Source organism: Bos mutus, chromosome 6 (genome assembly GCF_027580195.1).
Source record: "Bos mutus isolate GX-2022 chromosome 6, NWIPB_WYAK_1.1, whole genome shotgun sequence".
Lineage (NCBI taxonomy): Eukaryota > Metazoa > Chordata > Mammalia > Artiodactyla > Bovidae > Bos > Bos mutus.
In genome coordinates, this window is record NC_091622.1 from 25,075,349 (window position 1) to 25,095,459 (window position 20,111).

The 20,111-nt window shown below is 37.2% G+C and overlaps 1 protein-coding gene across 4 annotated transcripts in view; it reads left to right on the forward strand.

Annotated features, from left to right (window-relative positions):
- Window positions 1-3,291: 3,291 nt before the first annotated feature.
- TRMT10A (tRNA methyltransferase 10A) overlaps window positions 3,292-20,111 on the forward strand; it is a 46,014-nt gene continuing 29,194 nt past the window's right edge. For 3 of the 4 annotated variants that reach the window (XR_011464476.1, XR_011464478.1, XM_005910302.2), the window contains exons 1-4: window positions 3,292-3,489; window positions 10,510-10,706; window positions 14,787-14,949; window positions 19,032-19,103. Coding sequence is in view for 1 of the 4 variants with exons in the window: in XM_005910302.2 (XP_005910364.1) it covers window positions 10,522-10,706; window positions 14,787-14,949; window positions 19,032-19,103 (420 nt within the window). In the remaining 3 variants the exon portion in view is untranslated. Of the gene's footprint in view, window positions 3,490-3,742; window positions 3,949-10,509; window positions 10,707-14,786; window positions 14,950-19,031; window positions 19,104-20,111 lie in introns of those variants that run through there. The other variant, XR_011464477.1, reaches the window with a different exon arrangement.

A 20,111-nucleotide genomic window follows, 5' to 3' on the forward strand; every position in this document is an offset into this window, starting at 1 on the left:
GATATTAAGTTGGAGGTTTGCTCCCACCTGTTCACATTTTGAACTTTAAAAGGATTCTTTCTTGTTGTAGCCATGATTTGTTCTTGTAATTACTGTCGTTTTGCTATCCTAGATGCTCTATCTGTTTTATGAGGAGATTCAGACCACACTGTCTCCAGTCGTCTTCCTAGAGTCTTCAATATTCACATATTACTCAGGATGGTGGGGGATACGGTATTTTTAAAAACATTTTTACAAGCTTTTTCTATATTTTTGAAGGCAATCCAAATGCAAGTTGAAATGATTACAGATGATAGGTTGATTCTGCCTTTTAGATACCTTTCATGTCATTTAAAATAGGCCTTTTTTTTTTTGCTTAGCCTCAAATTAATATACCTACAAGTATAACTCTATTCCCATACCACCCCAACCTGCTGAAGAGTACTATCATATGTATAAAACATCAGAACTAGGCTTAAAATAATTTGTGATGACTGCTCTATGTTTTCAGGCCAAGCATCTTGGAGGAGCTCATCACTTTATTTATTACCATATTTGTGTCCTAACATTCTGATTTTATCTGTAGCCCTCTTCTCTACAATCTATAGCAGCAGTCTCTAACCTCTTTGGCACCAAAGACCAGTTTTGTGGAAGACCATTTTTCCATGGATGGTGGTGGTGGGAGGGGGACCGAGGGGGAATTGGTTCAGGTGATAATGTGAGCCACTGGGCGCCGTACATGAAGTTTTGCTTGCTACCACCCTTCACCTCCTGCAGTGCAGCCTGGTTCCTAACTGGTCCATGGCCCTGAGGGTTGGGGACCTGTGATCTACAGTCCAATTTAACAAACTGGCTGCTGTCTAAATGTGGTCCAAGACATGCTTTGCTTAGTACTTAAAAACAAACAAAATAAGTTACCAACACTTAAAAATCAGATTTCATATAGAAGACCAGACCTCTGGCTGCTCTTAAAAAATTGAGCTCTGATGGCATTAGGCCCACTACTTGGAACTTGTTCCCTGATTAAACAGAGACTATGCTCTCAGGCTTGTGGCACTTTTCTTCTAGGCAGCTTGTGCCATTTACCTTCTAGTCATAATAGACATTAAAGGTTTGTAACCTATGATCTAGCATCTCTGATTTCAACCTCTGATGTTGGCTTGAAATACCAAATATGTGCTGATAATTTCTAGATCTGTTTCTACTTAGATGTTCTGCAGACTCCCCAGAACCCATATATTCAAAACCAAACTAATTTTTTAAAAACCTAATTTTCTTCTACTATTTGCCAAATGATCCAGTTAACAGAATTACATTCCTACAGTTGTCCAAATTAGAACTCAGATGGTAAAGAATCTGCCCGCAATGCAGGAGACCCAGGTTCAATCCCTGAATTGGGAAGATCCCCTGGAAAAGGAAATGGCAACCCACCAGTATTCTTTCCTGGAAAATCCCAAGGGCAGAGGATCCTGGCAGGCTGCAGTCCCTGGGGTCACAAAGAGTCAGACATGACTGAGGGGCTAACACAGTTGTCTAAATTAGAAAAACCCTTAGGGTCAGTCTTTCCTCCTCCTTTCTCATCCTACCCACTGCTTATCAGTCATGTACCAAACTATGACATGCCTTTGTTTTCACTGTTCCCAATATTTAAAATACTTTTCCATCTTGATAACTGGAGAACTTCTATTTACTTTCTAAGATAGAACAAATTATTCAGTTTCTGAAACTATGTCACTCACCTCCAGGAACATTTAGTTGCTCCTTTCCATGTACAGGCATCTCAAGTACATTATACTGTATGATATTTAACACCAGCTCTCCCACTAGACTAAGGATTCCTCAAGAACAAAGATCACGATTTAGTTATCTTTGTATCAACAATACTAAGACAGAAAAACATGGGACTCAATAAGTATGTCAAATAAATAAATGAGTTTTACAAATTAATGAAAACAATACTGTTTCATATTATGGTTTTTGCCTTCCTGTATTTTCTATATGCTTTCTGTATGTTTGGTTAAATTGTCCATTTTTTGCTAGTGCTTGCTTTGGATGATACTAGAATCATTTTAAAATTCACATCCTATGACTATAAAGTTAAGGGCTATGTCAAAAGAAAACATGTAAGTAACTTAAAATTTTTGTTTTAATGAGGCTATCAGGTATTAGCCCTGAAAAATATATAATTATTCATAAAACAGATCCCTGAGGGGCAACTGAACAGCTGTTGAAAGTTCTGGCACATCACTATGCCAGCCTGAGCTTAATGACCTACATGTGAAGGGCTAAATATCCAATTACTAATCCTCCCTCAGCTACTCTTTGGCCTGATATGGAGGTAGCTGAAAAAAGATGCCCTACTAACAGATCAGAAATGGATCCAGACTTCCTTGCCAATTCTTAGTTAAAAGATCTTTTCGACTTGACATAATGAGGAAACAAAGAGTGCCCTACAACCATGTTGCAGTTACAGTTTTTCAAGTAAAATTCGACGGTTTAAAGCAAGAGTGATTTCAGTTTTGTAACTAAATTTACAGAAATTTTAATTCTTTCAGAAAAGTCAAATCTGGAATTTAATTTCCTATTCACAGAAACCTTTAAACATGTTAGAATGTTTCCAAATATCAAGTATAAATCACTCCAGAGTTCTTTCCATACTGAGAGGGCAGTCTTCTATTCACTGATTCAAACATCATTCTTATCTTCGAATTCTGCAATAATCACTTATTAGAAGTAGGACCAAATTAAAAACTAAATAGAAAATGACCATCAACCAGATTAGGTTACAGCTCTCCCTCAGGTGACTTGATCTATATATATATCAAAAAGATTACATAGGAAAGTCAGCCATTATAAACAATGAAACGTCACCCGATGTCTTACAAAACAGTATATGAAAAACAGCTCAAAGAATGAATGGAGAGTAAGACTTATGGTTGTAAGGTAGAAAAGGCGTAAACATTCTAGATTTAATTACCTCTTACTGGGAGCTTGATTCACTTTTAAAATCTAATTTTCCACTTGAGTTGTGTAAAATTATGTGATACTGAAAACCTCCTGTATTATAAATACAAATAATTTAGGCAAGAGATGCTTTCTTCTCATCTCAAACGTGGAAGAATTATAAGCCCTTTATTAGTGTTGGTCATTTTTAAGAGTAGGAATGTCTTAACATCCCTTGCCATGCCCACGAGGATAAATGAATAAATGCCGGCAGGTGTATGCCTGCCTTGTATTGGAAAAACAGGTATTATTACTCAAACACCTCCCACTCCAGAAACGCTAACCCCAGACCCCGCCCCACACAAACCCCGCCCCTTTCTCCCACTGCGGGTCCGGAGTTGGCGCAGTGGGCTGACGTAAGACGTAACCTCCGTAGCCTTCTACGTGTAGCTACCGGCTCTGCCTCTGGGAGTTGAAGTTTCCGAAAGAGGACCTTCTCGAGTGGTAAAGACCACTACAAAAAGCTTTCTGAGAGGTTATCAGATTTCCCGACAACTCCTCTGTTCGGTAAGTGTCTTGGCGCGGAGGCTTGCGCTCATCTACCTTTTGATATAATCCGGGAGCAAAAGGAGCGCGTGCCGATCCCGCCTTCCACTAGCAATAGGGCTTCCGGGCAAGAGGTAAGTGGGATAATGGAAAATGGTAGCAAAGACCCAGCTCCGGAAGGAAGTGACGTCAGAGAGAGCGCGCCCCTTCGGCTCGCCAAACAGCTTTCTGATTCGTCGGCTGCAAATTAACCCCGCCTCTGGAATGCGTCCACGCATTTGAGACATGGAGGCGAGAGTCGGGCTCGGCTCTGGTCACTAGTATAGGACCTCTTGCTGTCGACTTCTGTTTGGGGTCAAGATACGGGTCCTAGTATGTGAAGTGTGTTCGCTTCCCAAGAATGAAGGGAGAGGGAAATCTGGACTCTGAAAGGCCGGAAAACGAGTTGTGGTTGTGCCACTTATTGGCAAGTGACCGTGGGCAAGTCGCTTTTCGTCTTTAAACCTCGTTTTTCCTCATTTTCCTCATTTTTCCTACGAGGGCTGATGTCTCTGAGCGCTGTGAAATGTGGGGAGAGGCCAGGGGAAAGTTGCTGCAGGTGCTGTTAGGCCCCACCGTGGTGAGCTGAGGACTATTTTAAGAAGTCCAAGGTGTTACTGAATTTCCCTGAAACATTTTGTGTTTAAATTCAGGAATTTTTCTAGAGGTACACAGAGGATAGCAACAGCACATTTCTCGCTTTTTTTGTTATAAATCCTCCGCCTTTCCCCATCATGGCCCAGGCCTCTGCCTAAGGGACCTCACAGCTGAACCGAGTCGTTATTGCAAATCTGGCCCTCGCGTTTTAAAAAAGGATATTCCTTCTTTACCACCGTTAGGTCATTTAATTCCGTTCTGCGGTTATTTCGACATTCCTTTGGATGTTTCTGGAAAGGAGGCTGTGTTATAAATTATTAAGACTTTAGCCCAATCAATAAAGCCATGATTTTTTTTTTTGTTTTTAAACTTTCGGCCAGTCACACTCATAATGTGTAATCTCCCTGCCAGGAGTTGTGCTGAGAAGTGGAAATACAAGGATAATAGAGATACAATTTTTTTAATCTATCCCACACAAAATTGCCTTAGTCATCTTTATCCATAGTTTCATAAAACCACCAGATAATCTATATCTAACTAAACGAACCATTTAAAAAAATTCAGTGCTCAAGTAAACTAAATTTGGCACAATTATTTCTGTAATTGCTACAAAGTTGGTTGAACCTGGTGAATGAATTAAAATGTGCAGTGAATAGCACTGCATGTGAGGGACGAATGCAAACTCTGCCATGGTGTTTATATTTTACTTAACAGGTTAATCTGAACAAACTAGTGCATAGTTAAATGCTTACCGTATGTTACAGGCAGTAGGAGTTGGTATATGTCTTTGTAAAGTGTGTTGAAAGCAATAATGAAAGGATCTCAATCTAGCATCATTTGATGCTTGATCATTGCATCATTCCCTGCAATGTATCTAGCTTATTCAAAGCTTTAAAAACTTTTCTTTTACTACATTCCTTTTTCTTAATTGAAAATAACTTTTAAAATAGCGGTGATAATGATATTGACAAGCTCATGACCTTTGTATTTGATAGGCTTTTTAAAAATATTAGTATGCAATGATAAGCAAATTAAATTTAACTTGGACTTCTTGGGAAAGGCGAAAGCTCCCCCTGGTGTGCATGAGTTGTAAAATTTTACTGTACTTTGTTATATTAAAATTTTCACAGTCTAGAGCCAATCAACACTTGCTCTTTTGATCATAGTAGGAAACTAGTGAAAACCGATGCCACTGATGATAGAAATATTCTCTCCTACAATATTAATCAATTTCATGAAGAAAGCAATTTGTTTCCTCTGATTTTTAATTGTGCCTTAAAGTCTGCACGTTTGGCTTGTGTTCCTCCATGCCAAGTCGCTTCAGTTGTGTCCGACAGTTTGCGACCCTGTGGACTGTAGCCCAGTTTCCTCTGTGCGAGGATTCTCCAGGCAAGGATACTGGAGTAGGTTGCTATGCACTCGTCCAGGGAATCTTCCTGACCAGGGATGGAACCCACGGTGTGTTGGCCGGCAGGTTTTTTTAGTTTTTTTTTTTACCACTAGTGCCACCTGGGAAACCCGCACATTTAGCTTAAGGGGCAGGTTTAGCTTATGTTTTCTATATTGTTTTGGATATATTCATTGCTAATTTTTATTCATGTGTTTATTTTTGGAAAGGAAATAAAAGTGATCCTCGGAATCACAATTCATGTTTAAAATTTTTCTTATCTTTTCAGGCTTACTGTGTTCCCTCTGTCTCCTGTTTCTTGAGTAGTAACCTTATTTTCTAGATTAAAAAAAGTTAATGAATGTGCTCAAGGTTCTACATTTACCTCCAGTTACCTTTTTGGCCTATGTTTCTCTCAAGCTGTTACTCACATTTTTTAAATGCTCAGACATACGATTTTTTTCATTTTATTTTTCTGTCTGAACTCTGAATCAGATTGTGAGGTTGTCTTCTAATTCATCAATTACCTCTTGGACTCCAATAATCTGGAGTTTGCCTCGTATGTTGAAATTTTTATGACTTCACTTCCTGGTTTCCAAATTGGTCCTTTTTTTTTTTTTTAATGAATTCTTGTTTTGCTATTTTTATGCCCGTTTTTGTGTATCAATTTCTCAATTTTTGTTTTTATGGTTATTATTCTTCATTAACTCTTTTTTTCCCTCATTTCCTGTCCTTTTATAATTTTGCTTTGCAGACTCATCTGGAATGGAATTATAGCTTTCCTTTCCAAACTACCTCTGTCTGCTACTGATTTTGTGGTTCCTTCCACCCCATGACCCTTTTCAGTGCTTCAGACCAATAGCAGAGCCTATATCTGTGATTGAGAATTTCAGTCATATTGTACGTTCATATGTCACCTCATATCTGGGCCCAGGTTGTAGCCAAAAGGCTGGTGTCTGTTTCCCCCAAGTAGTCAGCTTTGTATAAGCTATCTTTAATTTTACCTGTTGTTAGGCATTTTTTCTTGGAAAGAGGAGCCTCACCCCTAACACCAGTGTAAGGGTTCATCTTAAATTGCCTCCCATCTGTCTCCCATCCTCTGTCTTGTATTATTATTTTTCTCTTTAAAGATAGGAAAACTCTCAGCTGTTTTAACACAGCAGACCTTGTTCTTAATTTTGAGAAAAGCTATACTTTTTTTGTTTCCCCTTTTAATATTTTATCTGCCATTGTCATGTGTTGCAAGCTTGGAAGGCAGGATGTCACAGACATAAACTTTTGGCAGTGATCTCTAGGAAGTTTCCCGATTGTTTTTTTTTTTTTTTGGTGCACTGGCATACAAGTAGAACCAAAGGGTTTTTCCCGTCCATTACCTTTTGGTGACACAGGTCTTCCCCAAGCCTTTCAACAGCAGGTGGGTGAAAGCAACACAGCTCTTTAACATTGTTTGGAAATTCCCATTTTCTAAATAAGACTTTGGATTTCTAGAAGACAGTAGAGTTGGATGTGGGCTTGAATCTTCGCTCCATTACTTCATTCAACAAGTATTTGCGGACCTATTTTGTGCAACATTTGCTGTAGGTGCCTTGTTTCTTAGGAATTATATAAGAGCTTTGTAACTTTGGGCAAGTAATCTTTGTACCTCTTCCTTTGCAAAGTAGGCATATATGACTACCCCTTAGGGTTTTTTTTATGGAGAAGGAAACGGCAACCCACTCCAGTATTCATGCCTGGAAAATCCCATGGACCAAGGAGCCTGGTGGGCTACAAACCATGGGGTCGCAAAGAGTCAGACACGACTGAGCGACTTCTGTGTGTAGGGTTTTTTAAGAGAGTAAATTAGATAATAACTTTTTTATTAAGTATAGTAAGAATTAATAAATGTTTGATGTTACAATTTTCATTGCCTTTAGAAGCCCTTTATAATATCACACTCACTCATTTATTCGTTCTACCTGTACATAATAAGCGTCTACAAAGTGCTTGGCACTGTGTTAGCGTTGCCAGTGTAATGTTGGGCAAAAGCAGATGTTAGCCCTGCCGAGTGAACTTTCCAGTGGAGAGTCAAAGTTGAGTTGTCATTTCTAGGAGATGATGTCCCTTAAAAGAAGTGTTTCAGTTCAGTCTCTCAGTCGTGTCTGACTCCTTGCCACCCCATGAATCGCAGCACACCAGGCCTCCCTGTCCATCACCAACTCCCAGAGTTCACCCAAACCCATGTCCATTGAGTCAGTGATGCCATCCAACCATCTCATCCTCTGTCATCCCCCTCTCCTCCTGCCCTCAGTCTTTCCCAGCATCAGGGTCTTTTCCAATGAGTCAGCTCTTTGCATGAGGTGGCCAAAGTATTGGAGTTTCAGCTTCAACATCAGTCCTTCCAGTGAACACCCAGGACTGATCTCCTATAGGATGGACCAGTTGGATCTCCTTGCAGTCCAAGGGACCCTCAAGAGTCTTCTCCAACATCACAGTTCAAAAGCATCAATTCTTGGGCGCTCAGCTTTCTTCACAGTCCAACTCTCACATCCATACATGACCACTGGAAAAACCATAGCCTTGACTAGATGGACCTTTATTGGCAAAGTAATGTCTCTGCTTTTTAATATGCTATCTAGATTGGTCATAACTTTCCTTCCAAGGAGTAAGCGTCTTTTAATTTCATGGCTGCAGTCACCATCTGCAGTGATTTTGGAGCCCAGAAAAATAAAGTCAGCTACTGTTTCCCATCTATTTGCCATGAAGTGATGGGACCAGATGCCATGATCTTAGTTTTCTGATGTTGAGCTTTAAGCCAACTTTTTCACTCTTCTCTTTCACTTTCATCAAGAGGCTCTTTAGTTGTTCACTCTCTGCCATAAGGGTGGTGTCATCTGCATATCTGAGGTTATTAATATTTCTCCCAGCAATCTTGATTCCAGCTTGTGCTTCCTCCAGCCCAGCGTTTCTCATGATGTACTCTGCATATAAGTTAAATAAGCAGGGTGACAATATACAGCCTTGATGTACTCCTTTTCCTATTTGGAACCAGTCTGTTCTATGTCCAATTGTACCTGTTGCTTCCTGACCTGCATACAGGTTTCTCAAGAGGCAGGTCAGGTGGCCTGGTATTCCCATCTCTTTCAGAATTTCTCACGGTTTGCTGTGATCCACACAGTCAAAGGCTTTGGCATAGTCAATAAAGCAGAAATAGATGTTTTTCTGGAACTCTCTTGTTTTTTCTATGATCCAGTGGAAAAAAGTGGTTGGTGGCATAAAGAAAACTTGTGAACTCTTGTATTCCTAGATGATTCTTCCCCCTCTTAGTAATTTTGCAGTGAAGTAACATGTCAGGGCTTTGCTCTAGCCCCTAAATCATACATCTTAAAATTTCTTGTCTTGCAGTCAAAATTTGATAAACTTTCTAACTTTTCTTAGGTACCCCATATGTCCTATTACATCATTGCATGTTTAAAGAAGGCAAGAACCATGTAATGAAACTGCTGCTCAAATTATGTTCTGTGAAGTTCTTTTCTTTCCAGTCTCTGAATTGTGGCGATTGTTCTTTTTCCTTTTAGATGTTGGCTTCTCCGCACAGACTTGTTAGCTATCCCTGTGAAAGGGAAGAATTACCCATTTTTGTGTAAGACTGATAGAATATTGCAGACTTCATGCTTAGTCTTTGATAGGGATAAAGAACACATATTCTTAAGCTATGGTGTTAATAATTAAAGAGAAAAGATATTTCAGTATTTCTATCATTTTCCCTGCTCTAAAGGCAAGTTTAGCTCTAAACAGTGGATGTAAAGATGTGGGTTGTAGTTTAGTTGCTAAGTCGTGTCTGACTCTTGCGACCCCATGGAGTGTGGCTCGCCAGAATCCTCTGTCCGTGGGACTTTACTTTCCAGGCAAGAATACTGGAGTGGGTTGCCATTTCCTTCTCCAGGGGATCTTCCCGACACACGGATCGAACCTGGGTCTCCTACACTGCAGGTAGATTCTTTGCCAACTGAGCTACCAGAGTGGGTGGTTAAATCTAAATAAGATGTTTTAGATGGCCCTGAGTTACAGAGTCAGTTTACATATTATGTAAACTGATTACAGAGTCAGTTTACATATTTTGTTTTTCAGCTGTGACTTAAGTGAAAAATTTATAATTACATATTTATAATGAAATATGTTGGGGGGCAACTCAATTTGTTTTCTGTACTGTCCAAAATTTAGAAATGTATAGCATACCTTGTGTCAAAAATCAGTTGTTGAGTGTCCACCCAGATAGTGAAATTAGCACTTTTCCTGTATGACAGTATTAAAAACAAGTACAAAAATGTGCTTTCCATATCTTAAAAAAAAAATAATATGTTTTTCTTTTATAAAACTATGTTTTCATTATATAAAATTTGGAAAATGCAGAAAGCCATGGGTGGGTCAGAATTAAAATGTGTGTGTATGTGTGTGTGTGTGTGTGTGTGTGTGTGTATATATATATACACACACATATATATATATAAAGAAAATTGAACATTTTTTGTTTTGATTTTCTTATTTAACATAATTATTTCCCTTTATCACTAAATAATATTGAGAAACATTTTTCTTGGCTGCTTAGTATTCCAATCCAGTGTTATAGGTGAACTGTAATTTATATTTAGTCCCCATTTGGTGATATTCTAATTTTTTATTGTTAAAAATAGCAGTAATACATGTATTCTTTTCTATTAATTTTGTTTATATTTCTAATTAATTTACAGGAATTCTAAGGAAATAAATTATTGTAAGAAAGAGTATCAACATTTTAAATCTCTTCAAACATACAGGTCTGAGTAGTCTTCTGGGAAAATTGTTCTGTGCTGCCAATAGTGTATGAAAATAGCCCATTTCATCAAATGATCTTTGCCAGTAAATGACGATTGCCTAAATTTGCACTTTTTTCATTACTAATATGGTTTCATTTTAATCGCATCCTTTGGTCTTTTTTTTTAACTTTTTTTTTTTGGTTGTAAATCATCTGTTCATGTCAGAGTTGCTTTTCAATTTTTCAGAGGCATCAAATAATGTCATCTGAAATGTTGCCAGCATTTAGTGAGACTTGTAATGTTGAAAGACAGAAAAACTTAAGTGAAGATGGAGAGCAAAATCAGAAGCCTGGATCAAGTGAAAGGTTTCAACCAATATCTAAACGGCAAATGAAGAAGCTAATGAAACAGAAACAATGGGAAGAACAACGAGAACTCCGCAAGTATGTATAAAAATGCATATATTCTACCCCTATTTAGAGATATGGAATGTTGAACCTTCAATATAGTAATTATGCAGTTACATAATTATGCAATAGTAATTATGTTAATTAAATTGGGACTGTACATATTGTTAGCTCACTTTGTCAGTTGGCTACTAAAACTGTTTTAAATTGTTTTCTTTTTTTTAGCAGTGTTGCTGAATTTACACAATACACTTTTCTCACCCACACGTATTGTGAGTAGCACCCCAATTTCTAAAGTAACCAGTTTATAAAAAGGATATAGTTAGCATCCATGTCCTAGATATGGAACAAAAATAATCATCTCAGAAAGGTCAAGTTTGGGCCTAACATTGATTTTGCTAGAACTATTACAGGTTTTGGTAAGAGCAGTTAGGCTTAAGCTGTTATTGTAGAAAGATAAAATTTATTAGAAAATTAATTGTTGATGTAGATGAGAGAAAAACCTGAGGTTTTTTTTTTTTTTTTCATAATTTTACTTTTAAAAAAATGGGAGCAGCTTTTTCTTAAAAAAGAACTTTTATTTTTATTGAAGAGCTTCCCTGGTGGCTCAGATGATAAAGAATCTGCCTGCAATGTGAGAGACCTGGGTTTGATCCCTGGGTTGGGAAGATTCCCTGGAGAAGGGAATGGCTACCCACTCCAGTGTTCTTGCCTGGAGAATTCCATGGACAGAGGAGCCTGGTGGGCTGCAGTCCATGGGGTTGCAAAGAGTCAGGCACTACTGAGTAACTAACACTTTTTTCTTCATTTTATTTTTATGGGCTTCCCTGGTAGCTCAGAGGGTAAAGAATCCGCCTGCAATGCAGGAAACCTGGGTTTGATCCCTGGGTTAGGAAGATCCCTTGGAGAAGGGAATGGCTACCCACTCTAGTATTCTTGACTGGAGGAATTCCACAGACAGAGGAGCCTGGCGCACTGCAGTCCATGGGGTCACAAAAAGTCAGACACGACTGAGCAACTAACACTTTATTTTTCATAGTTAATTCACATATATATATATATATATGTGAAATATATATATATGAAAAAGTGAATATGTTAGTTGCTCAGTTGTATCCAACTGTGCGACCCCATGGAGTGTGGTCCGCCATGCTCCTCTGTCCATGGAATTCTCCAGGCAAGAGTACTGGAGTGAGTTGCCATTTCCTTCTCCAGGGGATCTTCCCGACCCAGGGGTCAAACTTGGGTCTACCATATTCTGTGCAGATTCTTTACCATCTGAGCCACCAGGGAAGCCCCATATATACATATACATACATACTTTTTCAGATTCTTTTCCATTATAGATAATTACAAAACATTGAATATAGTTCCTTGTGTGATACAGTAGGTCCTTGTTGGTGGTGCTAATGGTAAAGAACCCGACTGCCAATGCAGAACATGTGTAAGACATGGGTTTGATCCCTGGGTTGGGAAGATCCCCTGGAGAAGGGCATGGCAACCCACTCCAGTATTCTTGCCTGGAGAATCCCATGGACAGAGGAGCCTGGCAGACTATAGTCCTTAGGGTTGCAGTGAGTTGGACACAACTGAAGTGACTGAGCACAGAATGTGTATGTTAATCCCAAACTCCTAACTTTTCTTCCTACGCCCTTACTATCCACTCTTATAACCGTAAGTTTCTTTTCTGTGTCTGTGTGTCTACTGCTGTTTTGTAAATAACTTTATTTATATCACTTTTTTTAGATTCCACATGTAAGTGCTAACATATTTGTCTGAGTTACTTCACTTATGATAATCTCTAGATCCATCCATGCTGCTGCAAATGGCATTATTTCATTCTTGCTTATAGCTGGGTAACATTGCATTGTGTATATATACCACGTCTTCTTTCTCCATTCATTTGTCAGTGAACATTTAGATGCTTCTGTGTCTTGGTTTTTGTAAACAGTGCTTCTATGAATGTTGGGGGTGTATGTATCTTTTTTAATTAGAGTTTTCTTTGGCTATATGCCCAGGAGTGGGATTGCTGGACCATATGGTAACTCTATTTTCAGTTTTTTAAGGAATCTTTATACTGTTTTCTGTAGTGGCTGCACAAATTCACATTCTCAACAACAATGTAGGAGGGCTCCCTTTTCTCTTCATCCTCTAGCAGTTGTTATTCATAGACATTTTGATGATGGCCATACTGACTGGTGTGAGGTGATATGATAGTTCATTGTAGTTTGATTTGCATTTCTCCAAAGCAACATTGAGCTCCTTTTTATGTGCCTATTGGCCATCTGTATGTTTTCTTTAGAGAAATGTCTGTTTAGGTCTTCTGCTCAAGTTTCGTTTGGGTTGTTCAGTTTTGTTTTGTTCTATTTTAATATTAAGCTGTATGAGCTTTTTGTTTATTTTGGAAGCAAATTCTTGTTAGTTATATCATTTGAAAATATTTACCCCCTGCCCATATGTTGTATTTTAATTTTGTTGATGGTTTCTTTTCCTGTGCAAAAGCTTTTAAGTTTATTTTTGTGTTTATTTTTGTTACTCTAGGAGGTGGATCAGAAAAGATCTTGCTGTGATGTATGTCAGAGTTTTCTGCCTATATTTTTCTCTTAAGAGCTTTATAGTATCTGGCCTTATATTTAGGTCTTTAATCCATTTTGAGTTTATTTTCGTGTATGGTGTTAGGGAGTGTTCTAGTTTCATTCTTTTCCTTGTAGCTGTTCAGTTTTCCCAAGACCGTTTACTGAAGAGACTGTCTTTCCTCCTTCCTGTACTCTTTTCTTCATCATAGATTAATTGATATTAATTAATTGACATGTTTCTGGGCTTTCTGTTTCATTGATGTATGTGCCTCTATTTTTGTGCCAGTGTGATGCTGTTTTGATGATTATAGCTTTGTAGTATAGTCTGAAGTCAGGGAAGATGATTCCTCCAGCTTCATCCTTTTTTCTCAGGATTATTTTGGCTATTCAGGGTCTTCTGTGTTTCCATACAAGCTTCAGAAAATTTTGTTCTAGTTCTGTGAAAAATGCCATTGATATTTTGATATGAATTGCACCGAATCTATAGATTGCTTGCATAATATGGTCATTTTCCCAATATTAATTCTTCTAATCCAAGAACACGGTATATCTTTGTATCTGTGTAATCTTCAGTTTCTTTCATCAGTGTTTTATAGTTTTCAGAGTTTAGGTCTTTTGTCTCCTTAGGTTGGTTTATTCCTGGCATTTTATTCTTTTTGATGAGATGGTAAAATGGGACTGTTTCCTTAATTTCTCTTTTTGATGTTTGTTGTGTGTAGAAATGCAATCGATTTCTGTGTATTAATTTTGTATCCTACAACTTTACCAAATTCATTGTTGAGCTCCAGTTATTTTCTTTTAGCATCCTTAGGATTTTTTGTATACAACATTGTGTTATCTGGAAACAATGACAGTTTACTTTTCCAATTTGGATTCATTTTATTTCTTTTTCTTTTGCCTGCTGTGGCTAGGATATCTGAATCTATGTTGAATAACAATTTTACTTTTTTTTACATATGGTTATAATTGTTGCTTGAAAATCATGTAGGGAAATGATAAAAGTAAAATTTTTTATAACTCTCAAACTCAGTATTTTAAAAGTTTTCTAAGTACATATAATGGGCTGTGTGCTGTGCTGTACTTAATCACTCAGTTGTGTCTGACTCTTAGTGAACCCATGAACTGTAGCCCACCAGGCTCCTCTGAAATTGGAATTTTCCAGACAAGAATACTAGAGTGGGTTGCCATGCCCTCCTTCAGGGGATCTTCCCAGCCCAGGGATCGAACCTTGAACCCAGGTTTCCTGCATTGCAGGTGGATTCTTTACCAGCTGAGTTACCAGGGAAGCCCCATATAACGTGCTACCAATAATAAATGAACTTATAGTTCAGATCTGTGTAAAAAATATTTTGCTTTTGCAGACTCATTTATTATGTAAAACTTTTAGACTATCTAAAATTTCTGGTATTTGACAATTTTTGATCCACAGAAGTAGCAGTTTTTTATGATTTAGCCTACTGATTTTAAAATAATTTTTTTTTTGTTTAGAAAAGTTTTGTAAATATCCAAATAACAAAAAGTTGTTTTCTACTAATTTTAGACAAAAACGGAAGGAAAAACGCAAGAGAAAGCAATTAGAGCGACAATGTCAACCTGAGTCAAATTCAGATGGAAGTGACAGAAAACGTATTCGAAGAGATGTTGTTCACAGCCCACTCCGCCTTATCATTGACTGCAGTTTTGACAGCTTGATGGTATTAAAGGTATCATGAATCATTGTCAGAAAAATCCTGTAGCTGAACTAGGTTTAATAACTCTTGCTTTAATATGTAATATTACTTTGATATAATTTATGTACTAAAATGCATCTTTTTTTCTTAATTGTGGTTTTTAATGTACATAACAAAGTTTACCATCTTAACCACTTTTAAGTGTACAGTTCAATAGCGCTAAGTACACTTATGTTGTGCAGCCAGTCTCCAGAACTCTTTTTCATCTTACAAAACTAAAACTCTATACCCATTGAACAACCATTTCCATTCCCCTTCCCTGAGCCCTTGGCATCACCATTCTACTTTCTGTCTCTATGAATTTGTCTACTCTGTGTATCTTATATAAGTGGAATCCTACTTTCGTGACAGATTTTTTTCACTGAGCATTATGTCTTCACTGTTCTGTGCTCAGTTGTTCAGTCATGTCTAACTCTCTGTAACCCCATGGACTGTAGCCCACCAGGCTCCTCTGTCCATGGGATTTCCCAGGCGAGAATAACGGAGTGGGTGGCCATTTCTTACTCCAGGGGATCTTCTGACCCAAGGATGGAGCCCATGTCTCCCACATTGACTGGCGGGTTCTTTACCACCGCACCCCTTAGGAAGCCCCTGCATTGTAGTGTGTGTCAGGATTCCCTTACGTTTTAAGCTTGAACACTATTTTAGTGTATATATAAACCACTTTTTATTTATTCATTCATCTGTTGTCAGTGGACATTTATGTTGCTTCCATCTCTAGGCTATTTTGTTGGTTTCCTGTGTGTATGTGTTTTTTAAACTATTTTATTGAAGTATAGTTGATTTACAATGTTGTGTTAGTTTCTATTGTAAAGTGACTCAGTTATGCATTTATATATATGTATATATATACACACATTTATCCTTTCTCATATTCTTTTCCATTATGATTACAAGATATTGAATATAGTTTGCTGTGCTATACGGTTGTACCTTGTTGTTATCCATTCTGTGTGTAGTAGTTTGCATCTGCTAAATCCCAGATCCCCAGTTATCTCTCTCTCACCCCTTGGCAAGCACAAGTCTATTCTCTGTCTGTCTGTTTCTGTTTTGTGGATAAGTCCATTTATGTCATATTTTTAGATTCACATAGAAGTGACACACATTTGTCTTTCTGCCTGACTCACTTCACTTAGTATGATAGTCTCTTTAAGTCCATCCGTGCTGCTGTAAATAGCATTATTTCTTTTCTTATGGCTGAGTAGTATCCCATTATATAAATGTACCATGTCTTCTTTTTTTTCTTAACTGGAGTATAATCACTGTAAAATGTTGTATTGGTTTCTAGTGTACAACAGTGTGAATCAGCTATATGTATGTGTATATCCCCTCCCTCTTGAACCGTCCATCCTGCCTGTCTACGTCATCACAGAACACTGGGCTGAGCTCCTTGTGTTTACACGACAGCTTCCCACTAGGTACTCGTTTTACATGTGGTCGTGCATACTCTTTCAGTTTCACCCTCTCCTTCCCCCTGTGTCCACAACTCCATTTTTTATATCTGTGTCTTCTATTCCTGCCCTGCAAATAGGTTTGTCAGTGCCATTTTTCTAGATTCCACATATATGCATTAATATATTTGTTTTTCTCTTTTTCTTACTTCACTCTGTATGACAGACTCTAGGTTCATTCACATCACTACAAAAGACCCAATTTCTTTCCTTTTATGGCTGAGTAACATTCCATTGTATGTATGTACCACATCGTCTTTATTCATTCATCTGATGAAGTATATTTACGTTGCTTGCATGTCCTATTGTAATTGTAAATAGTGCCGCAGTGAACATTGGGATATATGTATATTTTTGAATTATGGTTTTCTCTGAATGTATGCTCAGGAATGGGATTGCTGGATCATATGGTAATTCTGTTTTTAGTTTTTTAAGGAACCTCCATACTATTCTCCATAGTAGCTATTCCAGTTCATGTTCCCACCAACAGTGTAGGAGGATTTCTTTTTCTCTACATCCTCTTCAGCGTTTATTGTTTGTAGATTTTTTGATGATGGCCATTCTGACAGGTGTGAGATGATACCTCATTGTAGTTTTGATTTGCATTTCTCTAATAATTAGTGATGTTGAGCATCTTTTCATGTGCTTTTTAGCCATCTGTATGTCTTCTTTGGAGAAATGTCAGTTTAGATCTTCTGCCCATCTTTTGAGTTGTTTGTTTTGATATTGAGCTGCAAGAGCTGTTCTATTTTTTTTGGAGATTAATCCCTCGTCGATTGCTTCTTTTGCAAATATTTTCTCCCATTCTGAGGGTTACCTTTTTTGTTTATGGTTTCCTTTGCTGTGCAAAAGTGTTTAAGCTTAATTAGGTCATATTTGTTTATTTTTGTTTCTATTTTCATTACTTTAGGAGGTGGATTGGAAAAGATCTTGCTGTGATTTATGTCAAAGAGTGTTCTGTCAATATTTTCCTCTAGGAGTTTTATACTACCTGGCCTTACATTTAGCTCTTTAATCCATTTTGAGTTTATTTTTGTGTATGTTTTTAGGAAGTGTTCTATTTTATTCTTTTTCTTGTAGCTATTCAGTTTTCCCAGCACCACATATGGAAGGGACTGTCTTCCCTCCATCATGTACTCTTGCTTCCTTTGTCATAGATGAGTTGATGATGGATGCATGGGTTTATTTCTGGGCTTTCTGTCCTGTTCCATCAATCACTATGTCTGTCTTTGTGCCAGTGCCATACAGTTTTGATGACTGTAGCTTTCTTTGTAGTATAACCTGAAGTCAGGGAGCCTGATTCCACCAGCTCTATTTTTCCTTCTCAAGATTGTTTTGGCTCTCCAGGATCTTTTGTTTTTCCATGCAAATGGTAAAATTTTTTGGTTCTAGTTCTGTGGCAAATGCCATTGGTAATTCAATAGGGATTGCATTGAATTTGTAGATTACTTTGGGGAGTGTAGTCATTTTCACAGTATGGATTCTTCCAATCAAAGAACATGGTATACTATCTCTCCATCTGTTTGTGTCACACATCTTTGATGTCTGTCATCAGTATCTTCTCGTTTTCTGCGTCCAGGTCTTTTCCCTCCTTGGGTAAGTTAATTCCTGGTATTTTTTTCTTTTTGATGAGATGGTAAATGGGACTCTTTCCTTGATTGCTCTTTCTCATCTTCTGTTGTTAGAGTATAGGAATGTATATTCTACCCAGTAGGGCTCTCATTCAGATTCAGCGGAGAAATCAAAAGCTTTACAGACAAGCAAAAGCTAAGAGAAGTCAGCACCACCAAACCAGCTTTACATACTAAGTTGGGACTTGCCTGGTGGTCCAGTGGTTAAAACTCCTCACTTCCAATGTGGAGGGGCACAGGTTTGATCCCTGCTTAGGGAGCTAAGATCCCACATGCTGCACAGAGTGGCCAGAAAAAAACCCAACTTTTAGATTTTAAAAAAATTGTTTTTTAAATTTTTTCCTTAAAAAATGCTTCCTAAGTTAAGCTTTTCAAAATCTGTGGCCCTAAATTAAAGTATTAAATAGCTAATAACTTACTTTTATTTATATGTATATGTATAGACAGAGGGAAAGACAGGTACTGTAATAGGTTATGAAACTCAGTAACTGCATACTAATCGTAAAGAGCTATAGGGGGTTTTGTTATTAATCCTAACTGAAAGGAAGGGGAAAAATATGATTGGCTTAAGAGGATTATTTAATAGTCTGAGAAACTTGGTTGTTTAAACAATGCTACTATGTTTTAATTACTTTCTAAACTTTTTTAACTTGTGAAAATTTTAATACTATGGCTCTAAGAGTTTTATTTTTTTCTTTTGTTGTCTCCTAAGAAGAGTGAAAGTTTTCATGAACTTATATTTTAAGTGGATACAAAATATGAAATTATGGGTCACTTACAGAGTATTGACTTATATTAATTATTAAATAATATGTTAGGAAATTGAATGGAAATTAGTCAGAAAGGACTTGTATTTCTAAAGAAGAAATGTACCTATCTAGTTATCCTTCCTGCTTATTCTGTTCCACTCAGATTATGAAATGGCCACAGGTAATTTTGAAAATATTACTTTAAAAATTGCACTCTTTTATAGGACATTAAGAAACTTCATAAGCAGATTCAACGATGTTATGCAGAAAATCGACGAGCACTGCACCCTGTGCAGGTATGTTTGAGAAATTTAAAACAAACTTCCAGTTTCCTTTTATATCTTCCTTCAGAAAAGGCATACATAATCCTGATTGCCTTTACAAGAATGAGTGTTACAGGTAATATTTTTTAATAAGCTAAATGTCTCTTTGGGAAAATGTTCTATTTTTCTACAAAAAGAGAATATTTTAAATGTTTTTCATATATTATTTTCAAACACACTGTACCCAGTCATCAGTCCTATACATCTTGACCTGTTCATTGTTGTATAGTTGACCATCGTCATTAAAGGACACACGCGTATTTTCATACCAGTTTCTCAGCTCTCAATCCTTCATTTCTGGGGAGTAGGGGAACTGCCCCAGGCTGATACGTGCCATTGTGCCTGTTGGCCAGATTTTCTCTACTTAAAAGGATTTTGAGTCACTGATAATTTTGAAGGATTGAGGGAGTGATTTGTGAGACTAATTGACTGCTCGTAAGAGTAGGGTCATTTTTCTTATTGTTTTAATTCTAAGTGCGCTAAAAATTAACTCTGACTCACTGATGTTAAAAACTAGAAAATCTTGTTAAAATTGTGGTTAGATATTTTCTTTTTATCAAGTGATAGTAATATTATATTTTCACATTTTAGATTATTTTCACCCTTGATTAGATTTCAAATAGGTTTCAGGGTTTAAAGTCAAAGCAAAATTATGAAGACTTTGGACTAGTAAAAAATAACAGTGGTGGCAAAAGAAGGAGAAGGGAAATGACATGGAAGCAGGAATTTTATAGAAAAGTGATCATTAAACAAGAGCAGATTATAACTGCTTAGAAAATGGAATGAAAATGTAAGTGGAATACAGAAGTTAGTGGGTTAGGAGATGCACAAAAATACACATTTCTATCAAAGATAAATCTTGTCATGTTTAAAGCCATAAATTAATTTTTAAATTAATGTCATAAATTAATTTTTGTCCAGAATGAAAATATTTTGTGTTTCATTGATAGTCAAATTAGTGAGAGAGGAAATAAAATATTG